The sequence below is a fragment of the Mugil cephalus genome, chromosome 3, assembly GCF_022458985.1.
Source record: "Mugil cephalus isolate CIBA_MC_2020 chromosome 3, CIBA_Mcephalus_1.1, whole genome shotgun sequence".
Taxonomy (NCBI): Eukaryota; Metazoa; Chordata; class Actinopteri; order Mugiliformes; family Mugilidae; genus Mugil; species Mugil cephalus.
In genome coordinates this window covers 27,372,674-27,386,801 of record NC_061772.1, presented here as the reverse complement: position 1 = coordinate 27,386,801, position 14,128 = coordinate 27,372,674, and the positions used below count along the sequence as shown (strand labels likewise).

General features: G+C 39.4%; 1 protein-coding gene across 1 annotated transcript; it reads left to right on the top strand.

Annotated features, from left to right (window-relative positions):
* The first annotated feature begins 1,346 nt into the window (after positions 1-1,346).
* Positions 1,347-4,324, top strand: rplp2l (ribosomal protein, large P2, like). Its single transcript, XM_047580770.1, has 5 exons — positions 1,347-1,497; positions 2,400-2,523; positions 2,636-2,684; positions 3,898-3,990; positions 4,207-4,324. The coding sequence occupies exons 2-5, from the start codon at positions 2,401-2,403 to the stop codon at positions 4,281-4,283; spliced, it is 342 nt and encodes a 113-aa protein (XP_047436726.1). The 5' UTR covers positions 1,347-1,497; position 2,400; the 3' UTR covers positions 4,284-4,324.
* Positions 4,325-14,128: the final 9,804 nt, after the last annotated feature.

Here is a 14,128-nt window from a genome sequence, read left to right as displayed (position 1 = left end):
ACCAAACAGGATTACGACAAAGGTACCGAAAACACCAAATCATAACAGGTGGGATATATTAGACAGGAAGTGGAAGATTATCGCCCGCAAAGTGTGATGTGTTGGAGGTTTGTGCTTTTGATTTTGTGGCCTATCTTCCTCCCATCTTCCCCCATCATCTAAATCCTGGTGCAAACAGCGGAGTGAGCGTACGAGGGTCAAACATGTTCGCATGTTTGTGCACTCTCATCCGGATCCTGGCTGCAGAGGTTTGGATGTATTAGTGTATCAGACACACACAGTGGAAAGTGGAAAACTCACGCACACAAAACAATACAGTGTAAAACTTCCACTTTCAAAGACGGCTCAAGGACTGAACCAAGAATGAACTTTCACCCACAAGTAGAAGTTGTGTCTCCCACGTGCACTTACAGCGCTGACATTAATTAGATGTAGTTTACCATGTGAATGCATCCGCTGCGTGCTGTAGATGTCTGAGAGTTTTCGCCGGAGCAGCAGCTCAGCGGTGGACTGCGGCTGTTTGCTTGGAACCAAGCGGCGCACGTGACAACGATTCATTAGAGCCGGTTTTTCACACTCCAGCTTGAGACCCAGAGCACAGCTGCTGGTTTCTCATGGTGTTGACGCCACCCATCGCAGACGCTCATGTGTGGATGCTTCACTTTGTCTTTTTTTCTGGCAACCAAAATCAATCACGCTCAGGAGCAGGCACAGCAGCGGCAGCGGCAGAAGCAGCAGCAGCAGCAGCAGGGGCTGAGGAAGAAGCAGGAGGCCAAACTGGACCCGGAGCCAAATCTACAGTAGCAGCAGTCACAAAAAAAAAAAAAAAAGGAAAATAAATAAATAAATAAACTTGAATGGCTAGACATGAATACAGTTTGGTGTGAGTCAGCAGTCTGAAGATCAGAGGATGTTAGTGTAAAGGAAAAAAATGTTTCATTGCAAGAGAACATAGAAATACAAGAAGACAAAAAAATAGAAATAAAGGAAAACAAAATGCAATACACTGTATTAAAAGGTACAAGCCAACCAACATTAAGAAAAACACAAACACAACTTTTCTTAAGTATTCGGTGAATATTGCTTTTGAGAAAAATTTAAATATTGTCTTAAAATAGACTTTTTAATGGACAATAAACAAGTTACATACACGTAAAAACGTCTTTTTGATTTCTCCACATTATGGCCCCAGCCTTCTATAAAACAGCATTAAATTAACAACTGATCAACATTTACAGCTAATTTAATGTCAATTAAATCAGATATTTTTTGGAATCGTTCCTTCATTTAATGAGTAAAACGTTTTACAGTGAGACGGAGTAAGAGGCGCCAGACACCGCATGGCTCCACCCGGCTCCACTCGGCCTTCATCCGCTTTAGCTGCCCACGAAGAAGAAGAAGAAGAAGCGCGGCTTCTTCCGCTTTCGCCCGGTGACGTAACTTCCTTTCTGCCCGTGCTAACCTCGAAGTGAACACGCGTTCGCCCGTCTAGTTCAAGTGAGTGTCTTTTTATGATGTTAATAATGCTGTAGCCAACGTGCAACTAACTCTGTCACACATAGGAATATATTAACTTCCAACCTCGCCAGTTTAAAGCCCGTAAATAGCGGCATATTGGCGATATTAAGTCATTTTGACTCTTAAATGTTGGCGGCGGCTAAGCTAACTGATGCTAGCGGGAGCCGCCACATGGGTGTTAAACTGAGGGTGTATTTCTTCCCTTTATCACATTTTAACCATTTTTTTCCCGGTGTTAATGAAACTAAATATGTGAAAATGTATAAATGCTTGGAAAGATGCTGTAGTTTGGATTAGATGGCGGGTCATCCATCTTGCTTATCCGACCAGCAATTACTCCGGTTACTCTTGTTTTAACAATCCAGAAACAGGCGATTAATTATTATGTGCTGTTTAACCTCTGGACTTTTAAATTTATGGCCTTACTGCGGATAAAATAAATACGCTCTAAGCAGGGAGCAACTATGGGAGGTTTCACTGTTTCCATTATAATAATAAACATTTAAGTGGCGCAACATATGGATCTTTAATATATCTTGAAGTTATTTTTATTCAGTAATTGCTAAAATCACCCGAGAATATCTTGTAAATCTGCTTGTGAAGAGGAAGTAGAGTGCAAATATGTTAAGGATATGTTTTTTAAATCAAAGTAAATAGGTGGTTTATAGATATTTGGCTAATATTCATTCAGTTTGCAGTCATTTTGATAATGCAACAAAAAAAAAATCAGTTCAGGGATGATCAAACTTAACACTACAGTCTTATTTTTGGTGCGTGTGTGTATATGTATCATAACCGAAACATCTTTTACATCTGTTTCTATGTGATGAAGCTGCCGGACACAGAGTTTTTGTTAAAGTTTTGTTTTAACATTATTTTAGGATGCGTTACGTTGCTGCATACCTGCTCGCTGCCCTGGGAGGCAATGAAAGCCCAGAGGCCAAGGACATCAAGAAGATCCTGGAGAGCGTCGGAATCGAGGCCGATGACACACGCCTGGACAAGGTAAAGAGCCGACTGCTCGCGCTGATCGTCCTTCAACACCTGTGTCGTTAAAGTTTTTGACTTCCTGTTGCTGTCACACTTGATATGTACTGACGGTTTGATCCCTCGACAGGTCGTCTCTGAGCTCAAGGGCAAGAATGTGAATGAGGTGATCACCACAGGTGAGTTTACCGCTGCTTCAGTTTTGGATGTTTGTAGCTGGGTCTGAAAAACACCTTAATGAAAGTCACTGAATACGTTCTAATGTTGGTTAAACGGACTAGAAATAATTCCCTCAAAAGTAGAGAGTGATTATAGACTTGTCAACAATGTTGGCAGTAAAAAAAAAAGAGGTGCAGATAGTGCAGATTTTATAGCTTATTCAGGTCCCATCACATCAGGCTTTTTGTAATTGTTTTAAATAAAGTGAGATAATGCGCTACAAATACTACATTTATTTAGCTCCTAGTTCGGGCTGAACTTTTTTTTTCTACAGTCCTAGTGAGCTTTGTCAAACCATTAAGATGTACGGTGGCTGTTTATGATGCAACGTATTTGGCACCATGATGCGTTGCTATGTCAAAAAATGTGCAGGCAGATCTTTCAATGATGTGTAACACAATTCACCACCGTGGGAGATGCTACTGTATGTAATGAACTTATTAACCACTGTGTTATACAACAAGAAGATAGTTGGAAATGTAATGGGAGAGGTGGAGAAACTATACGAGCTTGTGTGGGTGCACTCACTTAACATCCCCACTCATGCGAGATTGACAGAGATGCATGGATAGAAAATGCTCTCACGACGGGAAAGAGCATAGACAGATTCAGTAGGGCACATGAACAGCACAGCGGCCACAGCCTCTAATTGCGTCTTATTGCGCCAGCAGAAACATTCCCACACTTTCCCCAATTGAACAACATTTTAATTTAATTTAATTATTTCGAACAAAACAGAAATACGTTTACAGATAAAAGCTGAAAGAAAACCAAAATGAGCAGGTGGAAGTGAAATTTATCCTATCTCACTTATTTATAAATAAAGACAAAAGCTAAATACAGATTTGAATAAATCAAGACGATTCACAGTAAAATACTTCTCCTCAGATATTCTTTGATATTTTTGCAACTTCACCTCTGGTGTTTGAGTGTTGTCTCTTTTCTCTTATGGCCCATGTGTCTTGCGTCCACATTTTACACTATGAACGTCCATGCGTCGCACCATTGTGTCGCTCGCGTTGACTATGAACCGGACCTTAGAGTGTTGAAAACAAGCTATGAACTGAGGAACTTTGCCAACATCTTAAATTTTGGTTCTAAAGTGAGTTTTGATTGTGGCTGCTGAGTGTTATCAGTTGTGTTTTATATATCTTCCATCTCGTGTCTCCTCAGGTTACGGTAAGCTGGCCAGCATGCCGGCAGGTGGTGCCGTGGCCGTTGCCAGCTCTGCGGCTGCTGGCTCAGGCGGAGCAGCTCCTGCTGCAGGTGAGCATTGCAGCTTAGCACCTTGTTTGTCAGCATCCGTGACACTTGGCACACGATGCCTTTTACCTTGACCTTGTGTGTTTTATGTGATTACGTGCAGCCAAATAAAATATTAATTGAATTCAAGAGTGCATAATTTAAGTGTCCCTTGCCCTCCTAAGCTGAAATGATGATCAACATGACTGTAGGTACTGATCCGATCTTTTTGTTTCACAGCTGAGGAGAAGAAGGAAGAGAAGAAAGAGGAGTCTGAGGAGTCCGATGACGACATGGGATTCGGCCTGTTCGACTAAACTTTTTCTAACGATGAATAAAGTTTATAAAAAAAACAAAATCATTCTTGTTTTATTTTGAAATGTTCTCTTAAAGTTTGCCTTTAACAGAATGGGGGGGGGTGTTATGAGTAGCGCTGTCGTATTGAAGATGATCACGGTGTTAATGAAAATTCAATATTGTGTTGAAAACAAACATACAAGTTTAATTCATGAATTACATAGACACATTTCCTGGATTTTGCCACTATATTTTCATTTTTGTGATTTTTATTTTTTTGTCAACATTATTCGTGAGGTGAAAGTCTGATATCGTGACAGCCCAAGTTATGATTAGTGTATAGAGGGGAAAAAGACTTAAGAGGCTCAACTTGTAACTGAGCCTGCTCCTCGGTAGATGGCGCTGTTTAGCTTTCCACCATACAATCTGTTTATCCGTCACTTTGATGCACATGGTTACAGAAGAGCTCCTGAGGTTTTAAAGGGGAAATGAAGCACTTAACTCAAGTTAACAGTATTTGATAAACAGGGTTCAGTGAGTTTCTGATGGGTTTGACACAACGAGTTTTCCTATTTAAACCTCAACTTCCAGAACCCACCCGGATGAGTCCAGTTGCCTTTATTCAAACGCCTTTTTATACCATGACATGGATGACTGAGAATCTAAACAGATGTACAGCATATACGGAGAAAAAACTGCGGCTATCATGTGTTTTTTTTTTTGTTTTGTTGTTGTTTTTCTTTAGCATTGGCGCCGCCATCTTGCCGTACCATACACTGTGACGTCACGGGGTTGTTAATCTCGGTGATTCCCATAGAGGTAGACGGTAAAAGAGAGAATAAAAAAAACAGGTGGCGGAAGAAAGATTGTTTTAGTCAGATAGTGAAAGACACGTTTAGTGGAAAAAATACAGTGAAATATAAAAGTCGTTAAATATAGTGCAACACGCATGTAGCAAAAGACCGTTACAATAGTCACCGGCATCGTCATTTACAGCTGCTTAATTTTTGGATGTTTGTAGTTGGGTCCGTTAGTTTCTCTCTGGATTAAAACATCCCCAGACAGGGGTAAACACTGAAATACAACCGAAATCTCATGACCAGGACCCATCCCTTTAATGGCCTTAAATGAAAGTGATTGAATAACTTCTAATGTTGGTTAAAGGGAGTAGAAATAATGCCCCAAAAGTAGAGAGTGAGTATGGACTCGTCAACAATGTTGTCACTAAAAAAGAGGTGCAGATTGTTTCCCATGTTACATTTTGTAGCTTATTCAGGTCCCAAAAACACATCAGGCTTTTTGTATATATTTTTTTTTTTAAATAAAGTGAGATAATATGCAACAAATACTACATTTATTTAACGAGCAAATATTGACATACCGATTGTTTCTATATTGTAACTACATTAATTTCCAGTTCGGGCTGAATTTCCATGAATTGTTTTTATACAATTTTTTCTATAATCCTCGTGAGCAATATCTATCAAACCATTAAGGTGCATGGTGGTCGTTTAGTCGACTGAAAACAAACTATTACCTGAGGAACTAAGGAACCTGAAAATGTCTTAAAACACATGTTAAAGTTGTCTCTGAAGTGACACATCTGCAAATGTATGTGATCTTACTGAGTGAATTTAATTTAGCTGTAGCTTCATTAAACATGAGCTCAGTAAACCATTTAATCAGATTATTAAAACGCAACTAAACATTCGGCTCATATAGTAACATACTGCCTTTGACCTCTGTCTTGTTTCTGGCTGATGAGTGTATTCAGTTGCGTTTTATATATCTTCCAACTCGTGTCTCCTCAGGTAACGGAAAGCTGGCCAGCATGCCGGCACGTGGTCCCGTGGCCGTTGCCAGCTCTGCGGATGCTGGCTCAGGCAGGTCAACTCCTGCTGCAGGTGAGCATTGCAGCTTAGCACCTTGTTTGTCAGCATCCGTGACACTTGGCATACGAGGCCTTTACCTTCACCTTGTGTGCTTTATATGATTACGTGCAGCAAAATTAAAATTGGATTGAATTCAAGGGTGCATGACAGGTACAAGTCATGTAGACAGCATTTATGCAAATGTGGGTATGTTTGCAAAAACTTAATTTACAATTGTATAAGGCTTCATCCATGCTTTATACAATGTTGTAGTTCTTGAGAGAACTTTAGAGTTTTCTCTGCCTTTCTGAGTGGCAAATTCCTCAATGACCCAGGTGTTGAAATCAGAGTTGTCAGGCCGTGACTCAAAGCAGGACTCAGAATGCAGAGATATGGAATGACAAAAGGCTTTTATTGGATTCTCCAGAGATCCCACACAGAGGGACAAACAAATGGCTACAAAAAACCTAGATGCTAACTCTGACTACTGAGAATGAAAAACTCTCCAGAAGGAGGAAAAACTCAAATCAAAGAAACAAATCGAAAAACACAAAAACACTCTGAATGGAGGAAAACCTCAGGACTAAGGATCTAAACTAAGTAAAAAATGAACAAACAAAAACTCTCTCTTCAAGAGGAATAACTGGCTTACTTGGCAACTTCTATGAGTGTAGACATGAAACAAGGCTCGGGTGCAGGTCAAGGACGATAACACTCTGGCACAAGACAAGGGGAACACAGACTACTTAAACACATGGAGGGAAATAGGGGACAGGTGGAAACACTTAGGGCAATCAGACTGAGACACATGAGGAAGGGCAAGTGACCTGAAACGAGACGAGAATTACTTTTCAAAATAAAACAGGAAATGACAGGACAAAACAAACCCAAGACAAGACAACCTCGCCACGGTGTGACAGAGATGTCCCATGTCCATTTTTTTCTGTACGGAGAACATAGCCAGAGGGTTGAGGCGATCTTGTGCCATAGAATTTCTCAGAAAAAGTTTTTATCCTGTTTAAAGTTGAGAAGCACCTCTCAGATTCTGATGTTGGCATCGGTGTGGTGGTGAGGATGTTCAGAAGACTTACAGTTTCTGTGAATGTGTCTAGAAGATCGTTTTCCGTGAAAACCTGAAAGTGACTCTGTGTTAAGTCTGGCGTTGTTTAGTGAGGGATAGGCTTTCACCGCGGTGTCCAGTGCCGAATCTGGGACGGTTTTGTTGTGTTTTGTTGTGGGGGAACAAGTCTCCTTGCAGCAGAGTGGCGATGACCAGGTTGCTTAGAGAAGGAAAACCTCTCCTTTGCACGGCACATAATGGTGTCGCATACCTATGACATGATATGTAATTTAAGAAAAGGTAAGAATTAGGTTTTCACATCTTATTTCAAACAATAGCCACAGCTATAATTATGTAATGAGCCAATAAATAATAACTTTAATATCAAAAATGACAAATCTTATGAAGAACATCTGGAATACCCAAAAATCCCAAACTGACACACTTTATTTAAAAGTATTATTATTATTTACGTTCTGACTTCGGTGGCGGTTTGATTGATAGCCTCCCATTAGCCTGGCTACAAACTGAAGCCACGCTGGAAGGCTAACCTACGGCTAATTTATCAGCTAGCTAATTGGATAGTTAGCTATGCTAGCTATGTTGGGCACTGACAACAACCACAAAAATAATTCTCTAAAATAATTCACTTACAGCAGACAACGTTTTTCTTTTTCTTTTTTAATCAAACTCAGCCTCAAGGTTGTCATTAACTTAGCTGAGGACCAGCTAACGGCCTCTGGCAGCGCCAATACGTCACCTGTCACTCAAAGCGGGAACGCCCTTAATTAATCAGAATCTTAAACGTTAATTAAAATAAATAAATAAATAAATAAACGAATGAGTTAGAAAAAACAATCACCCTCCCGTACAGTTGTCATGAATAGTAAAAACAAAACAAAACAACATTGAGACCAAACCCGTTTTTTGAACCAGGCTGTAAACATGTAATTAATAATGATTTAAAGTTGGGCTTTTTAACATGGGCGTCTATGGGGATTTGCTCGTGTTTGGAGCCCCGGAGATGGGCCTCCTGGTACTGATCTGATGTGCTTTTTGATTCACAGCTGAGGAGAAGGAGGAGGAAGAAAGGTGGTCGTCTGAGGATTCCCATGATTGTTTCCATACTTGCTTGTTAGGCTGTATATAGTTTATATATATATATATATATATATATATATATATAAAGGAAATCATTCTTGTTTCCTTGCAAAATGTTCTCCCTCTCTCTATTAAAAAATGAATGTTCAATATTGTGTTGAAAATGCGCGTAAATGATCCAGTGCCACTTGACCACTGTGTTTAACATCTGCCCATTTTCTTGTGTTCTACTGTTTTTTTGTTTGTTTGTTTGTTTGTTTGCTTATATTAACATTTTTGTTATTATATTATTGTGACATTGTGAAAGTCTGATATTGTGACAGTTATGAGTAGTAGAGGGGAAAAAAATGAAATTTTGTGAGAGGCTCGACTTGTAACTGAGCCTGTTCGTCAGTAGACGGCGCTGTTTAACCTTCCATCATACAGTCTGTTTACAAAGTAAACAACAAAGACACTCGATCCTTCACTTTGGCCACTATTGTTGTGCGCTTTGAATTATAAATGAAGACAGACACAGATCCCTTCACCCGACACTGGTCATGAAAACACCTGCATTATTTAGCCATTACCGGCACAAACACCGACCTTTGTACTCATTTCTGCATTGAATTAGACATTGTCTGAATAAAATAATAACAGAGCTTGATTAATAACGCACAGCATCGGCATGAGCGTCATTTGTGGGGGATCTTCTTCTTCTGGACTTCACAGCTCTTTGGACGAATGAGATGCCGTTTGTACGTGCATCCTGTTGCTATGACAGCTGAAGGTATTTTTTGCTTTGAACATAGGTGCATTTTATTCAAGGAAGGGGAACAACGCACATTGTTACAGAAGAGCTCCTGAGGTTTTAAGTGCTGCTTGTGCCAGTGATGAGCTTTATTCAGGTCGATGAACGTCACTTCGAGTTCACCGGGTTCACGGGTCAACAGACTGCACGTCAATTATTTACTTTGAGAACACGGGCAATAAATCTCGCAGACGAACCAGATTCTGGTGGCCCTTTTTTTAACCTCCTCTCTAACTTGAGGAGATCTGCGCACACGTTGCTTCTGTTGCCACAGCAACTCCAGACTCTTGGGCTTTTTGCGCTGAGCGCCACAACCACTGTGGCTGGAGATCACCCCATGGGTCACACTGGTAAACAACTGTTAGTAGGAAACCAATTCAATACTTATGACTGAGTTTCTACTTTTTTTTTAGTTGGCACAGCTTTAGGTGTGAGTGTCTCTAAACCCAACCGTGACCCTCAAGATATCTCTTTATATCTCTTGGATAATTGTGTGGAAGATATACACTAACTTGCCACTTTATTAGGTACACCTTTTCAATTGCTTGTTAGCACAAATAGCTAAAAGCAATTCAATGCATTTGGTCATGTAGAGGTGATCGAGACAACTTGCTGAAGTTCAGACCGAGCATTAGAATGGGGAAGAAAGAGGATTTAAGTGACTTTGAATGTGATATGGTTGTCAGTGCCGGACAGAGAAAATATCCAGTAAGCGGCATTTGTGTGGATGAAAATGTCTTGTTGATGTGAGAGGTCAGAGGAGAATGGGCAGACTGGTTGGAGATGATAGAAAGGCAACAGTAACTCAAATAACCACTGGTTCCAACCAAGAAATGCAGAATACCATCTCTGAACGCACAACACCCAACCTTGAAGAAGATGGGCTACAGCAGCAGAAGACCACAGCGGGGGCCACTCCTGTCAGCTAAGAACAGGAAACTGAGACAGTTCACACAGGCTCAACAACACTGGACAATAGAAGATTAGAAAAACGTTGCCTGGTCTGACAAGTCTCGATTATAGGGTCAGAATTTGGCGTAAACAACATGAAAGCATGGATCCATCCTGCCTTGTATAAGCGGTTCAGGCTGCTGGTGGTGGTGTAATTGTGTGTGGGGGATATTTTCTTGGCTCACTTTGGGCCCCTTAGTACAAACTGAGCATGGTTTAAATGCCACAGCCTCCCTGAGTATTGTTGCTGACCATGTCCATCCCTTTATAACCACAGTGGACCATCTTCTGACGGCTACTTCCAGCAGGATAATGCACCATGTCACAAAAGCTCATATCATCTCAAACTGGTTTCTGGAACATGACAATGAGTTGAATGAACTCCAGTGGCCTCCAGAGTCACCAGATCTCAATCCAATAGAGGAACCTTTAGGATGTGGTGGAACGGGAGATTCTCATCATAGATTTTTTGCAATTTTTTGCAATTTTTTGTGCCAGCAGCACCTACCAGTGTACCAGTGTTCAGAAAAAAAGCAACGTAAGCAATAAGAATATGTAGAATAAGTAGAATACACGTATCAATGTACAAAATATAAAATATAAATATAAAACTATGTACAAGTGTAAATGAACATGTGTTCTGAGTTGTTGCTCTATAATAACATTGAATATTAGGTTATTGCACAGCCGGAAATTATTGCATGTTGTGAATCCAGAGTCTAATAAATATATAAAGAAATATGTATGATAAGAAGATTGTTTTGTTTTTTCATGTGCAACTGAGCTAATGTGACTGAGTAATTTCCCTTGTGGATGAGTAAAGTCTGTGAAAGTCTAAAATTGCAATCACATAAGACTAGAATTTGCACTGGTTTGTGTTTCAACATAATATTTGATTTACAAAAAAAAAAAAAAAAGAAGAAGAAGCTTCGCTTGTCCTATAGCCGTCATCCGTTCGTCACTGTTTCACAGTTGAACTTGAGGCTTTAGGGCAAGTTCCTCAAATGACAGAGCAAGCTTACACCAGGAAATTTTATTTAGTCATGTCATGTACCTCGAGAGGACAGTTCGTCATCTTCTGGCGTGTGACCACATGGCCGTTGCTTAATCTGGACAACTTTTTAAATTTGCTAATGTCAAGTTGGAAAAAAAAAAGAACACAGAGCTGAGTCACGTCTCGTGTTCAAAGCTGAGTCAGCAAATATGTGCGTGATCCAGACTCTGTTAGTCCTCACCTCTAGTTCATTAATAAATAGAAACGTCTTCTCACTTTGCTGCTCTAAAAATAAATAAATAAATGAGCTTGTTTACGGGCACCACTGAGTTTCAAGATTCAGCTTTATTCAGCAATATCTGGCCGTCGCTATTTGTTTGCAATTCAATACGTCAGACTTGGCATTCAATAAGTTTTGTGGCAATCAAATTACTTTTTGTTGCAATTCATTACTTTTTGTATGTATGCCAATACTTGTGTAATGTTTATTCTATTCTATTTGTTTATCTTATTATTTATCTTTTACACCGTCCACTCTTTATTCTTGTTAGTTTTCCCAAACTGTGGCACAAATAAAGGTTTTTCTATTCTATTTTCAGTGACGTGTGGCCTGCGATACACATAATATATGGAAAAACAACCAAAAAAAAGACACGTAAAGTAAAGCTAATCTAAATTAAGGTGGCAGTTTGTCCCATTGAGATCAAATACCTCTTTTACAATGGAGACCTGGCCAAGAGTGGTAACAGCACAGCTTCAATAGGAAATAACACAAAAACCGAAAAGAAAAGCTCAAATAAAGCATGTGCACATAGACAAACAAGACTCAGCAGATTTCACCATTATTATTATTATTATTCCTTTAAACTCGTTCAGGCATACTAAGTTTTAAAGTTTGAGATTGTAAACTGGAGGTTGTTCCATGTTGTTATACACTTAGAGCGGAGTCTTTATTTTTTCCACATTTCAAATTTAAGAGAGAAGATAAATTCGTAGGAGATGCGCCAAGTATGGATTTGTAAATAAAAGTGACTAAGGCGATGTGCACATAAAGCAGACCTGCTCACTTTTGAATATAAGACAGAATGGTGAGTAAGAGATCTACGTCTTTGTGATAAACCCATGATTCACGTTATCCAGGAGACAGCGAGCAGAGACACTCATGTACAACACATCATCATGATCAATTAAAAGTTAAAAGGTAAAACTAGACTTAGACTTATACAGACTTTAATGATCCATGAGGGAAATGACTTGGTCACAGCAGCTGAGCACATAAATGAAACATAAACGTTTCTACAACTACAGTCTAGACTTTGGACACGTGGCCTAAAAGATAACTCTTCCTTAACTAAATTACTTACCGGCAAATATCACCAATAAAATGAATCATTTCAATCATTGCCCTCTTTTCAGTGTCATGTGACCTACTTACCTTATATTATTCAGTTTATTTAAATGACACATTTTAAAGTTTAACGCTGGCTGAGGTGGACCTGCTTTGACTTTATGTTGGATTAAATGTCCTGAACAAAGTTTTAAATGACAAATGTTAGCCGGCTGCTACTTTAAGTAACTCTAACTGTGGGCTAAATAACAAAACAAGAAAGTAAATTTAAAAAAAAGATCTTATTTACCGTCCTATTATGTTTGGGGTCACATTTAACATCTGTAAATATGTGATTATTCATATTTTCAACACAACATTAGCCTCCTTAGACGTGAGATTGAGTTTGCTATGCATTTTTTTAATTTCTTCAAGGTATTTGGGATCAGCAGGAGCTAAGAACTATAAAAACTAATCATCATCTTTGATCAGGAAGTAGGTCTTGGAAAAAATATAAAACTGAACATGGCTGTCAGACAGAACTGCAAATAATAAATTTACAATTTCCTCAAACACTTGCACTTTTTTCACGTGATCGGCTGCAGAATGAGGTCGCTGTTGTGTTTTTACACCAACTATTATCTCGCCATGAGGATAAATGTTTCAATGAAACAGAATTAGCTGCCACAAACCTAAAAGTTAATGTCCCCATACTGTCCCCATATGAGGACGTATGGTCTCAGTTTATGTGATATGTTTACAGCGTCCTGTTCCCATGTTTGTACATTCCTTGGAGTCAGTTTGACCCTGGGCTCTTTGTTTAAAACATATAAGAAATATCAAATATAATTTGACGCACATTTGTTGTGTTTTTTTTTTAGCTTTTGGGCCCTAACCTATCATGCCATGGGTTCAGGAGCACCTCCATAGTCGCATAACAGGTATTCTGGATGTATATGTGGTGTTATTTAAAGAACTATTTAAGTATCTGACACGTAAACTTGAGTTTAATAAAAATTTGAAGGTAACAGGAGCTTAAATGCTTAGGCAAAAATGTAGGTCTGCCAACTAGTGATGTGTCACGCTTAAAAGAGCCAATCCCAGTGAATCACAAGAGCCGATTCCCAACAAGCGAGAGTCAGCTCCGCACTATTTTTGACCATTATGTGAAGGCAAAGAGTGGGACAGACACTGTGGCTGACTGAGTGATTAATAAGTATTTAACAAAAATGCAGAAATGGAGAAGAAATGGAGAAGTGGCCGGAAATACTAAAGCTTCTTTCACTGGAGAGAAGAAATCACATCATCCTGTCAAAGCTGAGGCATCACATTTTTCTCAATCCCAATATTCACAAAGGACATTTATTTAGTTCTGTTTTTGCTTATGTGGATTTCATTTCCATGTTTTGTTCTTTTTTTTATTTTTTTTACACAGTTCAAGTTTTACTGAAATATTAAACAAAAGTAAGAACGCATTTGTAACTGAATAACTGAATAACATATGTATTTGCTGTGTTGGGCGTTAAAAGATACTTCTCTTTGGGAGCTTTTAGCCACAAAAGAGCAGACTTTCAGAAAAAAAGACGAGCTTCCCATCACGACTGACAACCAAAAACACAAGCAGAACGGGGAAAAGAAAAATGTTGGTGTACCACGTGATCTACCGTCAACCCGTACGTGAGTAACGTGCTTGCTCAATGTGGTCGCACTGCGCATGCTCAAAGCTCCTCCCTCTTCCTGGCTCTGACGTCACTGCCCATACTAACTGTTT

What these genes read in the sequence shown, in the direction of transcription:
- rplp2l (XM_047580770.1), top strand. Translation starts at nt 2,401, where the DNA reads ATGCGTTACGTTGCTGCATACCTGCTCGCTGCCCTGGGAGGCAATGAA. An exon ending in ATGACACACGCCTGGACAAG is followed by an intron (nt 2,524 to 2,635) that starts GTAAAGAGCCGA and finishes ATCCCTCGACAG; the next exon opens with GTCGTCTCTGAGCTCAAGGG. An exon ending in GAATGAGGTGATCACCACAG is followed by an intron (nt 2,685 to 3,897) that starts GTGAGTTTACCG and finishes GTGTCTCCTCAG; the next exon opens with GTTACGGTAAGCTGGCCAGC.